The sequence below is a fragment of the Trachemys scripta genome, chromosome 18 (genome assembly GCF_013100865.1).
Source record: "Trachemys scripta elegans isolate TJP31775 chromosome 18, CAS_Tse_1.0, whole genome shotgun sequence".
Taxonomy (NCBI): Eukaryota; Metazoa; Chordata; order Testudines; family Emydidae; genus Trachemys; species Trachemys scripta.
Genome location: NC_048315.1, coordinates 10,092,086 through 10,113,456, shown reverse-complemented (window position 1 = coordinate 10,113,456; position 21,371 = coordinate 10,092,086). Strand labels below are relative to the sequence as shown.

General features: G+C 38.9%; 1 protein-coding gene across 3 annotated transcripts in view; it reads right to left on the bottom strand.

Moving 5' to 3' along the window:
• The window catches only part of PAFAH1B1 (platelet activating factor acetylhydrolase 1b regulatory subunit 1), a 59,063-nt gene that overhangs the window by 20,737 nt on the left and 16,955 nt on the right, over window positions 1-21,371 (bottom strand). The window contains exons 2-4 of one of the 3 annotated variants that reach the window (XM_034752194.1): window positions 11,674-11,891; window positions 11,522-11,598; window positions 7,004-7,088 (exon numbers count right to left, since the gene is read on the bottom strand). In XM_034752194.1, the coding sequence (XP_034608085.1) occupies window positions 7,004-7,088; window positions 11,522-11,550 (114 nt within the window). In that variant the 5' untranslated portion in view covers window positions 11,551-11,598; window positions 11,674-11,891. Of the gene's footprint in view, window positions 1-5,431; window positions 5,596-7,003; window positions 7,089-11,521; window positions 11,599-11,673; window positions 11,892-21,371 lie in introns of those variants that run through there. The other 2 variants (XM_034752193.1, XM_034752195.1) reach the window with 2 other exon arrangements.

Here is a 21,371-nt window from a genome sequence, read left to right as displayed (position 1 = left end):
CTCCCCGTTGACTCCAGAACTCCACTAGAGCGAGAGGCAGTAGCAGAGTGGACGGGGGAGCTGCGGCCGTCGATCCTGCGCCGTGAGGACCCGAGGTAAATCAATCTAAGATACTTCGACTTCAGCTACGCTATTCCCGTAGCTGAAGTTGCGTATCTTAGATAGATTCCCCCCCCCACTTCCTCCCCACTGTAGACCAGCCCTAAGCGATGAAAGTTCAAATCTAAATACATGTTCCCTAACATTAGGAAAATGCAGCAGCAAATATGCTGCAGAATCTGGAGGAGTTTTGTGGACTGCTCTGATACTGATGAGCTGACAAGCTGCTATCAGATAAGTCTTCTTCTAATGGAAGAAATGTTCCCGGAGGGGTGGGGAAAGAGAATCTAATTACACACAATAACTAGTTGAAGGTGGAAAATGCAGTTTGTTGAAACTGATGAAAGCTAACAAGCCTTCCCCCTTTTAAAAACTCCAATGAAGACTGGGTACCAGGTCAAAATCTCATCTGTTCAGTTTGCCACAGGATGAGTTTTAACTTGATCCCTTAGAGCTGCAAGGCCTACAGATGGAAACCTGAAGTCAGCCATATTTTCTATATCCTTGCTGGTATCTACATCAGGAAGAAGGAAAGGAGGAGTAAAGTCTGCTATATATAGGTGAGGTAATGTTCCTCCGAAGTCTTGGTCTCCTCACAGGAACTTATTTCAGTTAAAGAAAGTTACAGTAATACACTACAGAAATCAAGATTTCTATGCCAGAAGCCAAGGCATCCTGTAACTTGCAAAGATATTTGTTAGGAGACAAAAAAGTTACCCAAAACAGAAGTCATTTGATGAATCAAGCCATGGATAAACAAAACAGTTTAGACTTGGAGGATTCTCTACAAATATTCCATTCTAGCTCCAGAAGGTGCATCAGAGCAGTATGTTTTGACAAACCTGACTTCATCATTTGGTACCAGGTTATAGTTCTTTTTGAAATTATCACAAGTCTTAGATACTGGGGCACTGCCTGGATGGCAAAGCTCTTAAGTGGAGTGATACACAGGATCAATCTTAAGAGCATCTCCCATAAATCATGACAGTCCCTGAAGAGCTTTTTTCATCTGTACATGCCTTTTGGGTTGAGCAGTTCTGGAGTCCTGACATTTCCATAAACTCTTATTTCATTCAATATCAAGATGAAGACATAATAAATTAATATCCTGTGTCCAATCTTAGTAAAGAATCCTGGGGTTTTAGAATATCAGATTATGAGAAAATAAGGTAACCAAAGTTTAAAGGAATCTGTGTGGAATTGTTTTTTGGGTGCAGGACGGCCATGCCATCAGATAATTCCTTTTCCTCTCCTGACAAATTGGATAACTCTGACCAGTTAGCTCTTTGAAGCCTCACTAGCAGCCAGAAGTACCAAGAATCCCCTTTTTTCCCCTAAGTTTTCAGAGACAGACTCCATTAGGTTGTTCACTTAATGAAGTCAAGATGCAGGTGGGGAATAGGTGCTTACTACATATGCTTTGATGAACAAGGCCTGGGGCATGGGAGGGGAACAGAAGGTTGAAGCTCTAGAAGCAATAACTATAACAAAGCTTGGATGGTTGAGGATTTTTCCCCCAAGCATTTTTCTCCCTTTTAAGGATCAAGGGCTCAGTCAAGGAGCTCCAACAATGAGCAACTGACCCCACCACTACAGTGGGATAACAATCTTCCCTAGTAAACACCAAGAATATGAGGAAAGGAGGCAAACACACTGAATCCTAATCCTCCCTCTTTGGGAGAGGAGAAGAGCAAGAGCAAGAACCCTGCTTCAAGGAGGGGCAAAAAAGGCAACCAGACAAGGGCATCCTGCCTACGTGACAGGTTATGTAGCTTCTGTCTCTGGGTCTTGAGTTACCTGGAGCTGGAGGAAGAATAGACTGTGGACAAAGGTGGAGGAGAAGGAAGTCTTCAGAGTGCAACACCTTGACACCCTGATATTCACCACTGTCAAGTAATTAGCATATGTTCTGTATAAAGTATGCCTTGTGAAGTATCTTTCTAAAAGTCTTGATCTGCTAGACATTAATATCTTGTTGGATTGTATGTGCTATTGTCGTATGTGAAGTTATGAAGTTTGGCTATGTATGTGTAACTGAAATATGTGAGAGGTTGAAAACACCCACAAGCAGCCTTTCAGGTACAACAGTAAAAAGGCCGAACAATGTTAATGGTTTATTGAGGAAATGCACACAAGTATAAGGATTACCCCAGGAACTATGTACAACAGAAACCTCTCAAAGATAGCACTACACAATGGGAACTGTTTGACCCTGGTCACAGCAAAAGAGCTTTCCAGCAAGTGGGAAGAAAATATAAAAGGGGAACAATGACATCATGAGGAGACCTGATTCTCCTTGCAACAACACACTGGGAAACACCTGAGGGGTAAGGACTCAACTGTGGAAAGTGATGGTCTGAGGCTGCCAGCCTGTTATCACTCAGAATGGGAATTTGCTCATTTATATCCTACCTATCTAGACTATTAAACTCAGTTTGAGGTTTTTGTTTACTTACTAAGGTAACCTGCTTTGATCTTTTTGCTACCCCTTAATCCCTTAAAATCCATCTTGTGTAGTTAAACTTGTTTTTGCTTATTCTGAAGCCAGTTTGTGGAATTCATAACTGGGGGGAGAGGGGAAAGGGTTCAAAAAGCTGTCAAGTATCAGAGGGGTAGCCGTGTTAGTCTGGATCTGTAAAAAGCAACAGAGAGAGTCCTGTGGCACCTTTAAGACTAACAGATGTATTGGATTCATAAGCTTTCACCCACGAAAGCTTATGAATCCAATACATCTGTTAGTCTTAAAGGTGCCACAGGACTCTCTCTTGCTCAAAAAGCTGTGTATATCTTCCTCCATATTGAGGGAGGGGGCAGATTTAATGAGCTTACACTGTACAGATTTCTGTGCAGTGCAAGACAATATAATTTTGGGTTTACACTCCAAAGGGGGTGTGCATTTGAGTGCTGGACAATACCCAAGCTAAGTCTTCCTACACAGAGCTGATCTCAGTGTCTGTCTTTCTGCACCTGGGTGTGGCTCTACATGTATGTGTGCTGGAGGAGGCTTGAGGGCCTGGCTCAGCAGGGCAGTGCAAGGGAACACAAATTGGTAGAACCAGCAGGTTCAGTGGTACCCCAGTACATCAGGTGGTACCCCAGAGAGGGGGCAACCTGTCACAGAAAGTTTCTAGACAAATGCGTTATCTGGGTCAGGCTCCATGGTGGAGCAGCCTATTACTCCAGCAATGTTTGGGAAAACTTGATTTATTTGCAGCATTTATCAGTATTGGAACCAGAATCGATCCCCAGATAGGGCTCTGCTTAACTCCTTACCACTCACTGAACCCACTACTGTGTCAGATATTGTTAGTCCTTTTTAGCTGTTTTAAAGTAGTCCCATCTAATTCACATTTTCCTATGAGAAAATTCCTATGTGCAATTTTAACTAACTTGATTTTCTTGTACCTCCCTTAAGACTATCAAATAACCAGATTGCCTACCATATTTAGGTCTTTTAACCTTGGGGGGATGGGGAGGGAACACTTAATTAGGTTGATGGATAAGTTTGATAAGTGAATGTTTTTATGGTTTTCAATTATAAAATGTAGGATATCCCAATTAAACCTTTCTGCTGATTTGTTACTTAGAACACTGAGTGCAGTTTAGGGAAAATCAAGTAAAACCTCAACTGAATATTTTGGAAAATAGGATGAACAATCCAAATTTTAAGAGAAATGCTAATTTACATAGTTTGTTTGCTAGTCCTGAGGGTTATTTTCAGAAATAGGTGGAAAGCACAATCACAAATGTAACCTGCTCATAGTCAACTCAAAACTTCTCCTGATTAATCTTACATATATGAACATAATATTAATTTCACTACAGATTTTCAATCCAAAACAAGGGATTTGTCCATTTTAGAGTCAGTAAAACAAAGATCAGGGATTTTCTTCATATGATTTGGAAGTGAGAAAACTGGCAAGAATTTGGTCAAAAGACATTGCACATATGCAAAAGAAGTTTTTGAATTTGAATATAATCCAGTTTTCAAGTTCCACTGACCAGTTGTTATGGAGACAAGTACCATACAAATGAAACAAAAATGAAAAGACAGGGTTAAATTCACCTGCGCTGTGAATCCATCAATGGAATTACGATGACAATAAGTTTGGCCCACTATTTCTAATAAGCAATAAACTGGCTATTCTGTCAAAATAAATTGTTTGGCAGGATTTCTGAGTAACTAAGTTAACACTACTAAAACTTTTCTTCCTTCTACATTACCACCAACTGACTTCTAGCAGTTTCAGGTACTGAAGTAGCTTTATGAGTCCAACCCAGGACATAACAGGAACATTTTCTGGATATTCTCAGTATGATGAACATTGAAAATGTGACTAACATGGTACAGGCTTTACTGCTCATAGAACGTTAACTGTTATTGACAGTCTCTGCAGATGCAAACCGTGCAATGTTATTAGCCTTTCCAGTTTCAAAAGGACCTTCATAACTTATTCCTCTATGAAATCTTAGATTATGGAGTAAAAAAGCAAGGTATGTGGATAACATGAGAATAATATGATTGCAGATCTGTTATTTTATAGAAATGGTAATTTTAATAAAAGTTTAAATGGATCTTCAAAAAAGGTTGATAGATGAAGTATTTGGGTCAGAATGTGCTTAATGTCTTTCCAAAAAATCAATACTAGGAAAAAATCAAAAAAGCAATTTTTAAACAAATTGCATATGTTCAACTGTTCAAGAGATGCTTTCACTTGAGTTTTAAATGATTTATTTTTTAAAAATAAGTCTTTGCGGCCATCGAGTTCAAGATGTCAAATATTAGTAATTTTACTGACATGCAAGGTATTCTCAATCTGTAATAACTGACTCAATTTTAGAGGCTAGTATTTACGGGATTAAAGGTGACATGAGCACTTTCAGTCAACACGCCCTACTACCTATTACACATCCCTCTACCCCCTGCCTCCCATGACTATACGGAATACAATCAATGATAGTGTGAGAGAGGCACCAAACTGTTTCAGCCACATCTGGAAGGTACTTACAACTGGAGCAGACTCCTTTTTTCTTCACTTTAGTTCAGCAATTAGTATATCCACTACACAAAACATGTTGCACTAGCACATTAATCCTATATAGGTGGTGCTGACTAAGGTTTCAAAACAGGAGGCCCAGAATTCATAAGTCACTTAATAGTAGTTGGTTAGATAAATGCTCTAGACTACAAAAGCCTCCTTTAGTTCTCTGCTTCTGTACAATTCCCAGTAAAAAATTAAATTTGGGAGTAAGAGAGGGGACCTTCTAGCAGTTAAATAGACATCAGAAAGCCAGAAATTTTTAAAAGGTTAGAATATATGCATATAAGTACATGTAGCAGTGTTGTCTGTTCAGTCAGCAGGCCTAGTGGTCTGGCCTTCTGCCTCCAGTCTCTTTCAACCCAATGTGTCCTGGACCGAGTCCCAGCTGGGTCAGCTTCCTTGTCGGTAACCCATGGTCCTGTTCATCCCAGGGTTAGGAACAGGGGAATCTGGGCTGGGTAGGAAAAGCGTGGAATAGCCAGGATTAGGCCCACCTCCTGCTCACCTTCCCCTGGGCCACTTCCTACCACACATGATGCCTCCGTTTGAGGTGTAGCTGCTATTGGATTAGAGTCCCTTGTTTCAACTCCCCCACAGCCTGGGGCTGATACAGGAGACCCTCTGGTGCTACTGTGTGGTTCTCCTTCCTTCGAAGGATGGCTGGGGAGGGGATTCATACATAGACCTCCTTATTAGGGGCGGCTTCTTCTACTACTGAAGATCCATGCTCCTCCAGGAAATGCCTTCTCTCCCCCACTCCTCTGGACTGCTGGAGATCTCTTTATACTGGTCTTTTCCCCAGGAGCATGCTCAACAGTGCCTGAGGGGCAGAGCTTTCCTGGCCCAGTACTGCTCCAGCTCTCTTCCTGTCTCTGCCTTAGTTGCGGGGTCCACAAACCCCTTCCCAGTACAGAAGAGTAGAGGCCAAAAGATTAAAACCCCTTACAGCATTTTTAGAGTGAATACAAAAGGATATTTCTGGAAGTATGACAATCCCCGCATTTTCCCCTTATGGCACAAACAATTCATCCTATTTACTTCATGCATTCCAAAAGGTTTCCCCTCGGCTTCAAACTTCCTGCCAAACCTGATATGGACAGGGTTAGTTTTGACAAAGCTAGAGGGGTCAAAAGTGAATCAGTCTTACCACTGTTAAGGTTGAAACTAACAGTCTGTTTCCATAATACTAAATTGGAAAACTGAATAATTTGTACTCCTTTCTCCAGCTGGGACCCTTAAGCATTTTAGGAGGGGCTCTGATTCATCCTATATCTGGAGAAAGTTCAGTAGAAGACTTGAGTAACCAAGGAAATGGATTAATTTTCCAGCAGAGTTAAACTAATACAGCCAGGTTCAGATGATCACCATGATCAGAACACTCAAGGAATAATATTGTGCGTCTCAGAAAATGAAATGCATTCTCCTGAACATTTACTTTTTTGGTATCAAGGAAAAGTTTATTTTATATTGCTATAGCACCTTTCATCCTGGAGGAACTCAGAGCCCTTTAGGAACTGGATCCCTACAATACCACAGAAAAGCTGGCTGCTCTGGAGTGATGGGTGACAGGCAGGTGGAAAACAGGCCTAAAGAACAATACACCAGTGTCAGGAATAGGGGAGTAAAGGGGGACGAATTTTGCCCAAGAAACTTCATGTTACAGAGTTGAGACCATCACAATATAGAGAGAACATTTACTGTGTCTTAAAGCGATTATTGCATTAAGCGTGCGTATGATGTATTGATTTCCACATTGTAAGGGCTAACAGGACTGTTTTAGCAGAAGTAGTGCACTCCACAGAACTTGTATAATGTTTTACAGAACAAACGAGCTTTATGAAGAATCTTGTGTTTAAACTCACCACATCTAACTCAGCTTCCTTTTTAAAAACTGAATAAGCCTCTTCATAACCATTGGATCGAAGGTAATCTGCTATTGCTCGATTTCTAGACAAAGAAAAAAAGATTTAACAGTAAGACATTCTTATCTTAGCCACAGTTCTAAACAGTACTGAAAAACAAAATACAGAATGCATGCGTACAGATTTTCAAATTGTAACCAATAAGGTAAACCTTGTTCTTCATTGTATTAAGACAGCATCAGCTAACATGACTAAAACCTTCAATCCAACTTTAAAAGCAAACATGGCATAAGTGGTCATGTCAAAATATGACCAGTAAAACAAAAATGCACATTTAGTACGTAGTTTTAAATTCTAGCAAACTTGCTGTGATTAAAAAATTCAGTATTTAATAGATAAATTATGATGATAAAGGCAGCTCTTGCTCACTATTTTAATACTCATTATCCCTTTAAGTAAGGATGAAAACGCAGGTTAAGTACATAAAAGCCGCAGTGGTTTAAGAGCAACTTTTGGTTTAGCTCAAGTAGATTTTGGGGAACAATTTTAAGACAAACCTAAATAACCGTGCACACAGGGATTTGCACTGGTTTAACTAGGTTGGTTTAAATTCATATCTTAGATTAAACAGTGCAATTCTCTCAAGTGAACATGTCCCAAGTTTTAGAATACATTGTATTATTCTGTAAAACTAAGTTTTTAATTGGTAATGTCGGAGAAAAACAGATCTACACAGTAAAGCAGTTCTATTTTTACATAGTCACTTTACTGAGTATTCCCACACTTCAAAAAAAAAAAACCACCTTTCCCAGGTATGGGCTAATATCAAAAAGTCTAATCCAGTACTTGTATGTGTGCAGTAACTCAAGCAAGAATAGAATGTCCAAGTCCTCAGTTTGTCTCCCACTATTAGGAACTCAGTTTCCTTGAGTGCATACCAATATGTTACTGTAAAACGGCTTATACTTCAGATGGCATCTTTTTGTTCACTGAATAACTAAAAAGCACTTAAAATATTCCAAGACTTTAGACCAATTCCAGTTTTTTTTAAATGATAAAGCCACAAATCTCACCTCATTTAACTTTAAAAATCTTAAATAAACCACTTGCAATCTCAACCTCTCCTCATCCTACCACTTCTTGTCAAAGAAGTTCAGGGCCAGAGATAAACCTGGCAATTCTATGGATAATCCAAAATATATACCGAACAGGTTTCTCCACTGAAAAAAGTGTGAAAGCCAATTCCTTTCAAAAGTCACAGATCCAAAAACCTGTTGTCAGAATATTTTCATAGAGAAAAGAATTCAATTGTTCAAACTAAAACCAGATCAGTCAGAGGTTCTCTCATAGCATCCTGCTTTACAGCTTACTAGAGACATGTTGTGCAGAGTCCATCATTGATATGAAACCAGACAAACTATAATCACATGCACGGGACAACACAGTGGAAGTTTTACTCCTTTCAACTAGCACTACTTTACAAAGTGACTTATTCGTCAAGAGGGTAATTAAAAATTGAGCAGGAATAATAATTTACGCATTTTACAAAAAAATTCCTGCTAAGTGCCAGCACTACTACAGAGCTCACCCTTGTATTATCAGACAACCAGGCTGTGTTTTCCAGTCACCTGAGCAGTGAAAAAACCTGAGCAAATACACTTCTGAAGATACAAATGAAACACGTATCCAGTAATAAGGTGCCAACTTTAGGATTATTTGAACAATAAAGGACTGCTTGGTTACGTTTAGAAGAGTCAGACAGTTAAGACCCTACAAAAAAATTAACAGTAGTTTGTAAATCAGAAGCCCAGCACTGACTGACAACAGTCATTGTTCCCATGAAGATTAAGATCTCCTTTTGCTCAATGATATACTGGCTCTTGACTCTCCACTAAGGCAAGTTACTGACATCATCAATATGGTCTCATTGGGGTAGGCTAATAACAGAGAAGCTGCAACAATCGAATGCTATAGGATGATGTACTGAATGAACTGGGAGTGGAATACGCTACACTCCACAGTGCATCACTAAGTGCCACCAACAGTAGCAAGCTCAATTTATTTTGGGAATACAGGAATCTTTGTAATTAAGTTTTACTATCATTATGCTGTGTACCAACATTTATTTCTCACAAAAGTAAAAAAAATTGGAGGACTGCACTTATCCAATAACAAGTCTTCACAAAAAACAAGTGTCTGGTACTAATTCCTTGAGCTGAATTAAAGAACTTTCAAAAAACATTTCACATCATTAAGTCTTCTTTAACATGTGGATAAGTTTATTTCAAAGTGCTCTTTAAGCACTAAATATTAATTCCTTAAAGTGAAGCAGCAACCTCTAAAAATACAAATGTTTTACCCCTCACACCTATTAACAGGCCTAAACAAGATTCTTCCAAAAAACAAAGAGGGGCCCCCAAAATACTTCTTACAAGGTTTTCACCTAAAATATCACCATGGAGGACAAGCTTTTAAAAAGAATCAATGGGATCCTCTCTCTCCTGCTCTCGCGCACACATTTGTCCCCAACACAATAAGGCACGTACCAAAATTTCTTTTAACTTCCTTCCCTTATAAACTACTGGACCAGTAGACATCTCCAAGTCCCTCCCCAACCTCTACCCAGTTAGCTTTTCCCAGTTCCTCGGCATTCCACATCCCTGCTCATTCTCTAGGATCTTCATCACATCCCCCTCTTCCTGTTATACATTCCTCTTCCCTTATGCATTCATTCTAGACATCAACCCACTGTCTGTATTCAGAGAGAACCATCAACTCCCTCCCAGTATTTCCTACTCTCCATATGCAGAATGAATGGATCTCTGACCTCTCTACTATCTTTTCAGGCCATCCCTCCTCTAAAGGAGCCCCAAGTGCATTGTCAACTCCTAATTATCCATGCAGAATGTCTCATTATCCCCACCTTCCTGTTCATATATTTGTTCCTTGAAGTTCTGGCTTCTAGCAACCAAAAGACAATATTTTAATTCTAGAGGTGTTCAGGAAGCCTTTCCTGCCTCACTTATCCCCAGCCCTTTCATAAACAAGGCTATAAATACCCATATAACCCTTCATGAAAAAAATGTAATAGTTCACATGCCGTTTTAGTACATCAGGGTTTTGCCTCACTTAAAATTACTTTAATACAATAAAACCTGGAAGAAATGGCATATGAATACTATTTATGTTTATATTAAGGGGATGTACTGACACGGAGGAGATACCTATGAGGGTGAAACTGAAGCAGAGAGGTGAAGTGACTTGCCCAAGATCAGACAGCAAGACACCAAAAGAGCCTGGATAAGAATGCTAGGGTTCCTGACTCCCAATCTGTTTTAGTTCTTTTACCAAGCATTTTATTATTTTATTTTTAACAAGGTAAAATTCCTCCAACTTTTCCCTTCCCTTTTTATAACGGGGGATAGTTCAGTCCATGCATTCATGAGCCATTTAAGCACTTTAGGCTGTTGTCCATCAACAATTGGGGCATTGTGCTAAACCAAACCAACTCCTGTATGCAACCACCATTTAAAACATCCCATCGTAGTTTTCTGCAAAAGCACACATGCAGAAGAGTATATGCACAGAAGACCATTCATAGTTTATCATGTGACAATTGCCTATCTCCCAAATTGAACTGACACCATATTTGTCTCGTCTTCTTAAGCTGAACTTTCATTCTAGAAGAGGATGTAGGGAGGCGGGAGTAAGCTGCTCCAGTAGTCCCAGAGTCCTGTGCCTCTGGGCACATAGGAACCCTGCTGACTAGATCCATACCAGGCCAGAATGGTGGTAGCGTGGCAGGAGATGCACCAGCATCTGCCCAAGACACCACCTTCCTTCCCTTTTATTTCCCCCCATTAAAACAAGGAACTTGGAGAGACTTCTGGACTCATTTTGTATTAATTTCTTCATGACTAACACCCCTCTCTTTCATTGATGGGGGAAGAGAGGCTAAGGGTGACAGTGGAAATTGGAAAGTAGGATATTTATTGTGAACTCCAATAATGAAGCAGAGTGGGTCACGGACAGATTGCAAGAAGGGGATCATTTATTTTATGTCTGGAAACTAGAGACTTAGCAACACTATGCCTTTATCATCATTTTACTTGCATTGGACATATATTTCTCATTCCACACACCTGCATATTGTTTTGACTCTATTTACATTGGTCCTGCAGAACTTGTGTGTGCTTGCTAGGCATCACAAACAGAACACAGAGCAAATATTTTAAAACTCTAAACTTCAATATTTTATTCTTATGTACTTTGAACAAACTACATCTAATTTTCAACAAATTATTCCTATGCCAAAAACCAAAACTTCCAGCTTCAACCTCACACTATAAAAGTTTTAAAAGACTGTTTCAAATAATTGGTTACGTTTTCCCTCCTCCAGTCTACCATTCCTGAACTCCTATCCTTAAACACTCAAGTTTATACCAGCAAGTTCTTTGCTAGTATAACCAAAGTACAGATGTAGAGAGATCATTAAAAGGTAATTCACAGAAACTTAACTGAAGTAGAACAAATACGTGAAGAGCCATTTCATTGGAATCAAACTGGAAGAGAAAGATCAGTGTTTCTTTGGAAGGCTGATGAAATAAGAACCAAGTGTAAGCAAAGGTTACTTTTGCTATTTTAAATAAATACTGTAAAAAAATACTTACAGTTCGTCTCGTTGCCTCTGTGACAGCACCATGGTGGCTGTGATGTCAGGCTAACGTGATTCAGCTGTGGCTGCCTCTTCAAGATTAAAAAATCTTGTGAATCCTGGATCCAAAATTCAGTCTGCCACAGTGCAGCTTCAACCAAAAGGAAAATGTTTCTCCACACGTGAAATCCAACAGGAAATCTGGAGGCATTCAACAGGGAAGGTTCATTCCATCTAGAAGGGGAAAAAAAAATACATTTTGCTTTTCAAAAGGTTTATGAAGCCATCTGAAGCTGGTTTGGAGTCACATGAACATCTACATACCCAGGTTGGAATAGTGAAAATGGACACGTATGTGTGCAAATTACTGCATTCTTCCCACGTTAATTTTTCTGTCTTGCACCCTTGCAAGTTCTCCACCTCTCAGAAGAGAGGTCTGGATAGGCTACAGCTGTCTCCTTCAATCTTTAGTTGCTTTCCTCACAGCAGTCTCCATAACTCTAATGATCTACATCTCCACACCACATTGTGAAGTGAAGATTTCCCAATTATTTTAGTCCATTTCAGTTTGCACCACCCAGCACAGAGGATCACTAATGATCTGAACCATTTTGGTACTGCTAGTTTCTCCCAAATTCAAGGATGGACTTTAAGGCAAAGTGCCTCTGAATTAAACTACAAAGCTATTGAGTGTACTCAAGCATTTATGCCAAAGCCTACAACATGAAAAAGCAGTACTAATATGAGATTTTTAAGCCTGTCATCACACCATCCAAAAAAAGTACACTAGAATTTCCACTGTAACGTGGACTAATCATCTGCTAAACATACCTTTAAAAAAAGTAAATATTAGTACTAAGTCTTCACCCAGCCATTAAGTTTTAAAATAGATTTTTAAAATCTGACCAGGTAGTATAATTCTTGGTGTTCTGGGTTACCTTGAAGCTTGTTGCTTTAACTGTACTGAGGTGGGTCTTGCAAACAGTAACCAGCCACTTATGACAGATTTTCAAATTCATTCTCAACATTATCTTCAAAATCTAAATCTTTACAGTGGTAGGATGAGTCATGGCATAAGTTTTGCTTTTCACCACTTAACCTTATCCTATGCAGTACTGGCATTTTAATATCCTTAGTGTGTAGACTACTTTTACTGGATGGTTATGATCAGATTTGGACCAGGAGCTGTCATTTGAATCACTTTAACACAGCTTCCCCTGCAGTTCCAGCGATCTTCCATGCTCTAGGTTCTGTTGTGCAATCAGCAATATCATTATGAGCAAGCCAGGATCCTGCATCATTGCCTATTTTTTGCACGCACTTGACAAGTGTCTCTGTACCACACCATTTACTCAGTCCTCTGAAGAACAAAGCAGACTGACCAAACAAGTGAGTGATTTTTAGGAATATAGAGTATAATGTTACAGTACTTCTGTGCTCAGTTTACCTTGCATTTGGAATATTTTTAATAAAAACAGTTTAATCCAGAATTTTGGTAAGAAGCCTGTTCAAAGCAGACCGTGTTCTTTTATACCCTAAACTCAATGCTTTCGTACACATACTTTAGTCCACATCCTCAAAAGCTAGATTTAGGAATAGTGCTTAAAAAAAATACTCAGCTGTTATCATATGCTAACACCATTTGGCTATCCATTGTGGACATGGGGAAGATGTGCTTTGAAGTTAAATCTAGGCTATAAGTTATTTGTATTATGGTAGAGCCTAGGTGCTCTGCTCTCGGCTCCTCTGTGCTAGGCATTGTATACTCAGTATTAACTATCCCTGCCCCAAAAAGCTTACAATCTCAACAAGATTGACAATTTAGTTTGCTTGACTCCATCCACAATACCAGTCAAACAGTGTTTTTCATGAACTAACTGAAACAGTGCTGTAGGAGCTGACCGTATGGCCTCCATGCCACCAGCAAGAGGCAGCAAAGATGACTACCTCTTATCTTAGTCTTGCGCTTATGCCTTGCTTCATGATATGGGTTGTTATAAAGAGGAGAGAGAAAAATTGTTCTCCTTAACCTCTGGAGGATAGGACAAGAAGCAATGGGCTTAAATTGCAGCAAGGGCGGTTTAGGTTGGACATTAGGAAAAACTTCCTAACTGTCACAGTGGTTAAGCACTGGAATAAATTGCCTAGGGAGGTTGTGGAATCTCCATCATTGGGGATTTTTAAGAGCAGGTTGGACAAACACCTGTCAGGGATGGTCTAGATAATACTTAATCCTGCCTTGAGTGCAGGAGACTGGACTAGATGACCTCTTGAGGTCCCTTCCAGTTCTATGATTCTATGCAGTTACAATGTAGCCCTTGAAGACCGACCTTTTGCAGTACAGGGAAGAAGTGGTATTCAAGTTAAGGGGGGAGGGAGGGGGAGAAGAGAGAATATGTAATACAAAACCATTGTCCCTTGAATTGATTAGAAAAGGTGCCCTCTAGCGGGCAATGCTGCCAGACCTTTGGGCATTCCAAACCATCATTTAGCCTTGCAATGGCTCTTTGGGTTTAAGAGTAACGGTCTAGATACTTATCTAGTTTATAGCACTCTAGTTGAAAACTGCAAAACAAAGTATTCTAAATACAAATACAAGCATTGTTCACAATGAAAGAATCCACTTGTTTCTGAAATACACTAGTCCTATAGGTAAGAGTAGGAATAAAGGCAGACAGAAATATTACTGACAAGCTGATGATACACCCATTCAACCGGCTACAGAAATCAGACTCCACAGCTGGCTGCCAAGAAGCTCCACCACCTAAACTTCAAGTAATGGGATACCAACACTGTCTGCAGCATTAAACTTTAGATACTAGATCATATATTAAGAAAATATGAACTTCTAACACTCACTCAACCTAGCAAAAAAAATTAAGGCTACCTGATGCAGACTTATTTAAATTCAGCATTCCAGATACATGCAGAGTCTATACTACAAAAGGTTTTCTCCATCTACACCTACAATTTTAATGTAAACCCTAGATTCTGGATTAATATAAATAAAATGCAATAAGTAGTCCCTATATTCATAGCAGATATTTCAGTATACTACACAAATACTATAACTCGAACAATAAAGTCATGACCCAATATTTTGTCAGACAATTTTACATCTAGGAACCACAGACCTGTTTTTCTGTGACACTAGTTGATGTGATTCACTGTTTAGAGAGGAAGCGGTTAGCAGGCCATGATTCTCAATTTTTCAGAAGGGAACTGCACAGCAAAGAAGAAGGGTGTCCTTCAAAGTCAGCATTTGATTTGCTTGTACAACTCAGTAACAGTAAGTAAAAATAAAAAAAAAAAAAAAGAACACAAAAACAAATGGAAAGCAAACAAATTGGAGCTAGTGCCATTAATACGAAAAGTAAAGAATTAGGTTACTTTTAAACAAAAAAGTAGTGAAATATGCTATATATACACACTTATTTATTGAAAGCGTGACAATTATGAAATTTACGTTTTAGGAAGCTTCTTTTGATGCAGTTCTACCATACATGTTTAATGTAATATCAAAGATGTGTGATTTTTGTAGCTCTGATAACACTGCCTCTCCTCCTTTCCTCCTGCACACACCTCCCACCAGTGTGTTGTGGTAAGAGCTATGAAATGATGGGCAATTCCTGAAAGTTCTGGTCCATTTCTTACCACTTTCTATTCTGCTTTGCGAAAGTCAGACATCATGCAGTGAGGACATGATCATTCTGCCCATGTCATGGACTCCAAATGCCTTATGCAACTCTAGACCAACTAGCTGACTATTAAGTTAGGTCCTCTCTATACTAAAACAGACAGCATCTAGGTTTACCTGGACAAGAGCATGGATTTGAATCCAGTTGCAAAACCTTGTATTTCTATAAAGGCTGAGCCAAATCACATTAAACTGTGGTTGAATGGAAATATATAGCCAGGGCTTTAGATCAGTAGGCTGTCTGACCAAAATGGTCCTGCGGGCGGTGCATACACATCCTGAAAAATTCATAAAGAGATTGTTGTTTCTAAACTGGAAGTTACTTCACATATAAAGAACAAGCACTACTCCCATATACAAGAACTCTAATCTCTTGATATCAGCTTTGAAACCTACCAGTACTTCCCCTGAATATATTCATTTACATATAGATCTTGAACCATCATAACTTATTTCCAAACTACATGAAAATTTGGTATGTTTCATCTCTGAAAATTTAGTAAAAAACTGAATGAAGAGTCAAATGAAACAGCCTTCATATTATCAAAAACTTTAACTAGAACAAGGAGCTTGATTTTCTGAAATGTTGATTCCTTCTCGATCAATGGAGAATGTGAGCTATAGGTGCTCTACAACTGTGAAGGCTAAGGGGGAAGAACAGGATGGATAAAAATCAATGTTAAAAAAAAAAATCAGATTTTTCATTTAAATCGGATTTTTCCTCAAAAAACATTTTATCTAAAGATAGCTTTAATTAAGATACATTATAGCTCAAAGATATCTCATCATGGAATTGGGATTATAAATTCTAATTCTATAGTATGAGAATATATTCATGTAATGTTTAAGAAAAGTTTTGTAAATGAATTCCAATAGTTCATGGATTAGTGACCCAATCTTATGGGGTTCCAGGGGCTTCTGTATAGATTATTTAATCTTTCTATCTACCCATGGGACTCAGTGCTCAGTCTAGAAGAGACCATCAGAGATGCTTAGTTTTGCAGTTCTCAAACTGTGGATTTGTGTCTCCAGAGATAACATGCTTGTTAACAGCAAAAAATGTTTTAAAATAAATAAATATCCGGAGGTGAGAAATAACATGCCTCAACCATATTGTCCCTCTATAAATTTGTGGGCACAGAGTCAATCCCACACCTCTCTCTAAAAGTGCAAAGTTTCAAAAAGTTCAATGAATAGAAGATTGTTGGGGGGGGCAGAATAGATCTGGACAAGGAGTAGTAGTCTAGAGATAAATGTGAGAAGGGAGGAACAGGCAGTAGAAACAAAAGTGAAACTGTTTGAGCAGCATATTCCAGGAGTCTTGAGGTCTTTCTGAGTGATTTGAGATCTACCATACCATTCTCTCATTAGGAGGGAAAACCTATAATGGCAGCAGGCTGTAAAAGACCCAGTTTGGGAATATCTTAATGAAGTTCCTCTACCTGTGGGTAAGACAGGCATGTGTGCAAAATGCAAACAGTGCAACAAAGAAAAAACTAAATTCAACAATTCATATGCTTGTTTTGTTAAAATATTATATGTTTGCTGTTGAAGAAAAAAATCCAGAATACACAACGCTGATTTAGTCTGTCTGGTGATTTTCTCCTCCTAATACAGCATGGCAAGAAAATCCTTCAAATATTAATGATTAACCTGTTGAATTGGAGATAGTTCGCCTCCCAATGACTTCATAAATATCGGCTTCAATTACCTTTGGTAAATGAAATAACCAATCATTCATTTTCTGATACAGCTGTCAAACTAATCTGAAAAGTTTTCAAAATAAATCACTTAAAAATATAGTGTGTACCTTCTAAAAATGAATAGATAACAGTATAGTTTTCCCCCCCACTTGCCTTGAAGGGACCATCTACAGGGGAAGCATAGTCTGATCTCCATACCCTCTCCATCCCTAGTGTACAAAGCTAGCAAGGAAGATTAGGATGCTGGTTTTTGTAATGTGACAACAGTCCACTAAGAACCAGATCCCATTAGATAACTGTTTTCAGTCACTACAGACAGGCTAGATTTGAACTGTGACCTAGAAGTGGAAAGCTATTATTAACCAACCAGAACTATCAGTTCCTGTCAACACCACTGCTTTAACTGTTTGTATGCATGTCTTGGTGAAGGTTTATAGTAAATTACATTCGATCTCCTTGATTTGTCTTTTGATTCAGACAATCTGAGTCCTTTCAGCAGATGGCTAGTTTTGTTCTGTCTGAGATTAAGTCTTATTTAGATGGGTTGAACTGAGCTAAAAGACTCAAATATCTTCATACTGCAGTTAAATAGTATTCAGCCGAGTGGCATTTATATCAAGTTGTTTAATTTTAAGTAAAATGTGCAAAAACCTTAGTTGTGAAAGTCAATTCCAAAGATATTATACTACACAAGAAATATGATAATGTTCCAGCCACAAGTTACAGTCAATATCATCATCATCGAGTCAAACTGGAGACAGCTCAGTCCCACCGTATGCTTAACAGTGAGGTGCTGCTGACATAATGCAGTAGGCATAAGGTCACAGATTGCTTCCACCAAAATGAGTTTCAAAGCTGGCCGTGGGGTAAAAGTGTGTTTAAGGACATAATTCATTCCAACCAACAGATTTTACACATTCATCTTATTGTCTACTTAATCTGTTTAGACATCTTGCAGGATTTAAGAATCCAGAACTCTGTTTTAATAACTCAGTCTAGGCAAATGGAAGTATCAATAAGCTGAAACTCCTCTTCTCACTGGGAACAGGATACTGTCAGAGCCCAATAATCGTACTTAGTGTTCAAGACATTGGGACTTCTACGCCCGTTTTATCTATGCCAAATAGCATCATGGTGCCAATGCTTTTTCAACAGTTTCAGATTTTTCATTAATCTGATCACCCAACCCAGATACCTAAAATCCCTAGTGCATTAGAATGAAACAATGTTCTATTAGCAGGGATAGTGCAAACTGTTTTTTTCCACCATGGTACTGCCTGCAAGGATCACAGAGTCCTCACATCTCTGGAATGGGCCTTTACTAACAGATCCTGGGGTTCTTTATGTAAAGAAACTGGAGCCCATACCAGTTTACATATGCAAATGCCAGATACATACAAACAGTGAAACCACATATGCAAGAGGTAAAGCTTAATTTACTGAGTAGTAAGATAAGTTCCTGGTAAAAGAGTGGTTTTGACTTCCTCTTATTTCTGTTTTAGGTGTTATTACAGAAAGTGCAGATATTAAGTACTATGCTGTGCAAACAGTGCCATTTCTCGCAAATGAATGAAGGCTCTATCAAATTTGACATTCAAACAGCTGAGAAAACTCAAGCAAGGCTAACACATTAAGAACAGCCAAACTGGGTCAGACCAAAGGTCCATCTAGCCCAGTATCCTGTCTTCTGACAATGGTCAATGCCAGGTGCCCCAGGGGGAATTAACAGAACAGGTAATCAAGTGATCCATGCCCTGTCACCCATTCCCAGCTTCTGGCAAACAGAGGCTAGGGACACCGTCTCTGTCCATCCTGGACAATAGCTAATTCTTCCCACTTCACTAAAGGGCTGCAAGCACCTTATGAAAACTGAAAAATGTTCCTCTTTCCTCATTACTAAGATCATGCTCATGAACAGGATCTTATAAAATTCACCTGTTTATTCCTTATCTGAATACAATTCTGTTAATGTCAACAGCTTACTCAGATATCATCTTGCAAATAGAAGATTAAACTGCAATAGACTAAGGAGAAGATTCTTTTTCATGCACATATACATTTTTCTTCATTTTCTATAAAGGACAAACAATAAGGATTTTTTCTAAATAAATAGAGTTATCCACTAAGTATTAGCAGCTATTTAAATACTAAAACTGAGACAGCCCTAGCCACTCATGGAGCTGTCTATGCTATAGAATATTTTAGTTTCAAACCTGATTAAAGAAATGGTTGACTTCATATTGATGATGTCCACATGCAAAAGTCATTTACTCCTATCTGTGTGGAACCCAACTCATGAACAGAGCAATATTACGAGGCTACACATGCTTCCAATATTTCTTCGCTGTTTAGATAAGACCATTTAACTATTTGTATAATTATGTTAACAAGTTCTACCTCCCAGGTCTTGTGCATCTCAATACAGCATAGCTGTGAAACAAATTCACAGTCCTTTCCTTTACTTCTGGTACAAGCAGCTGAAGCAGTGGGATAGATGCCCAGCATTTTCCTGAATATACATATATGAATGGTTGTAAGCGTGTGAGCAGGTCAACATGGTCACGCACTGCTGGCATGGCTTAAAACAGATGCTTTTCCTCTGGAAGTAGCATATCACAAACCAGTGAAAACTAATGATTTATTTATTGTAATTGTATATCAAAGAGGTCAACTGTGTAGCTCAGGGGTCGGCAACCTTTCAGAAGTGCTGTGCCGAGTCTTCATTTATTCACTCTCATTTAAGGTTTCGCGTGCCAGTAATACATTTTAACATTTTTAGAAGGTCTCTTTCTAGAAGTCTATAATATAGAACTAAACTGTTGTTGTATGTAAAGTAAATAAGGTTTTTAAAATGTTTAAGAAGCTTCATTTAAAATTAAATTAAAACACAGAGCCCCCGGACCGGTGGCCAGGACCCGGGCAGTGTGAGTGCCACTGAAAATCAGCTCACGTGCCGCCTTCGGCACCCGTGCCATAGGTTGCCTACCCCTGGTGTACCTAATTAAGGCCTTGTCTACACTGCCACTTTACAGAGCTGCAACTTTCTCGCTCAGGGGTGTGAAAAACACCTACCCGAGTGCTGAAAGTTTCAGCTACTCCCCTCGTGGGGGTGGTTTTTTTTACAGCGTGGGAGAGCTCTCCCAGCGCTGGTGCTGTGACTACACAGCCACGTTAAAGCGCTGCAGCGCTTTAACGTTGCTAGTGAAGATATACCTTGAGTTACTCACTTTTCACTAGTAAGTCTGAGCACTACCATTGGTTCAGCAGGATACTTGCTGGGGAATTCTTTGGTATTTTGGAGATAGAAATAAGTTAGTTTTGCAAAATATCCTCAACTCAGTTTATAAGAAAGCTACATGCCTCTACACACCAACATGAGGTGGATTGTACTCCCTTTACAAATGTTTAAATGGAGACGAGGACTAACCGACAAGTCAAAGGTCACACAGCAAGTCAATTGCAGGCCTAGAACCCAGTATTTTCAATTCATGGACTAATTTAAGACTACACTGCCTCCCCAGTAATTTTTTTTTTTTTTTAATTCAGCTAAAAAGCAAATTCCTGGTCAGTTTATTATAAGCAGTCTTATTTTGTCTGGTTAAAAAACAAAAGTGTCCTTTTCCAGTGTATCTCCCAGAGCACAGCTTTGCTCTTGCCTTCGCCCAAATGTTTAAAATTAAGATTACAAGCAAATAATTTATCATGCTAATAGCACTACTTTATCCAGTGAAGTTAGGTGCCCTTTTGTTGACTAAAAAAAAAAAAATAGTTAAATTATTTTCCTCTTGGTCTATCTGTAACAAAAGGTTAAGCAAGGTAGTCATTTAAAATGACATTACTTTGGGTAGCATTTTTGGGTAGCCATCTGCTAGTATCTTGCCTATGAATAGACCGTTCCATATCAATAAAGCTAATGAGACAACTTCACAGGCAGACAAACCTTTAAGCTTGTCATCTTACAAGACAAAGATGTAAGCAAAACAAAGATTTCAGGTTTGAAAACACACCAGGAAGAGTATTAATGTACCACGTGGTATGGAGTTTCTCTTTTTTGCTAAAGTCATTAATACAGACAACTCAGAAAGGGTCAGTATTGTGAGCCAATAAATCCCTTAAGGTTTTTAGGAAAAATCCTATAACAGATCCAAGATAGTGTTACTACTTTCTAGAAAAATATGTAGCTAAATTAGTTGCTTGTATGATGAAGTATAGCTGTTATTTTCCTCACTTTGTCAGGTCTGTAGACTAAGGTATAGAGGTTGCCATGTTCAGATATTACAAGTTAAATTCCCGTGAACCTGTTCCACTAGAGAG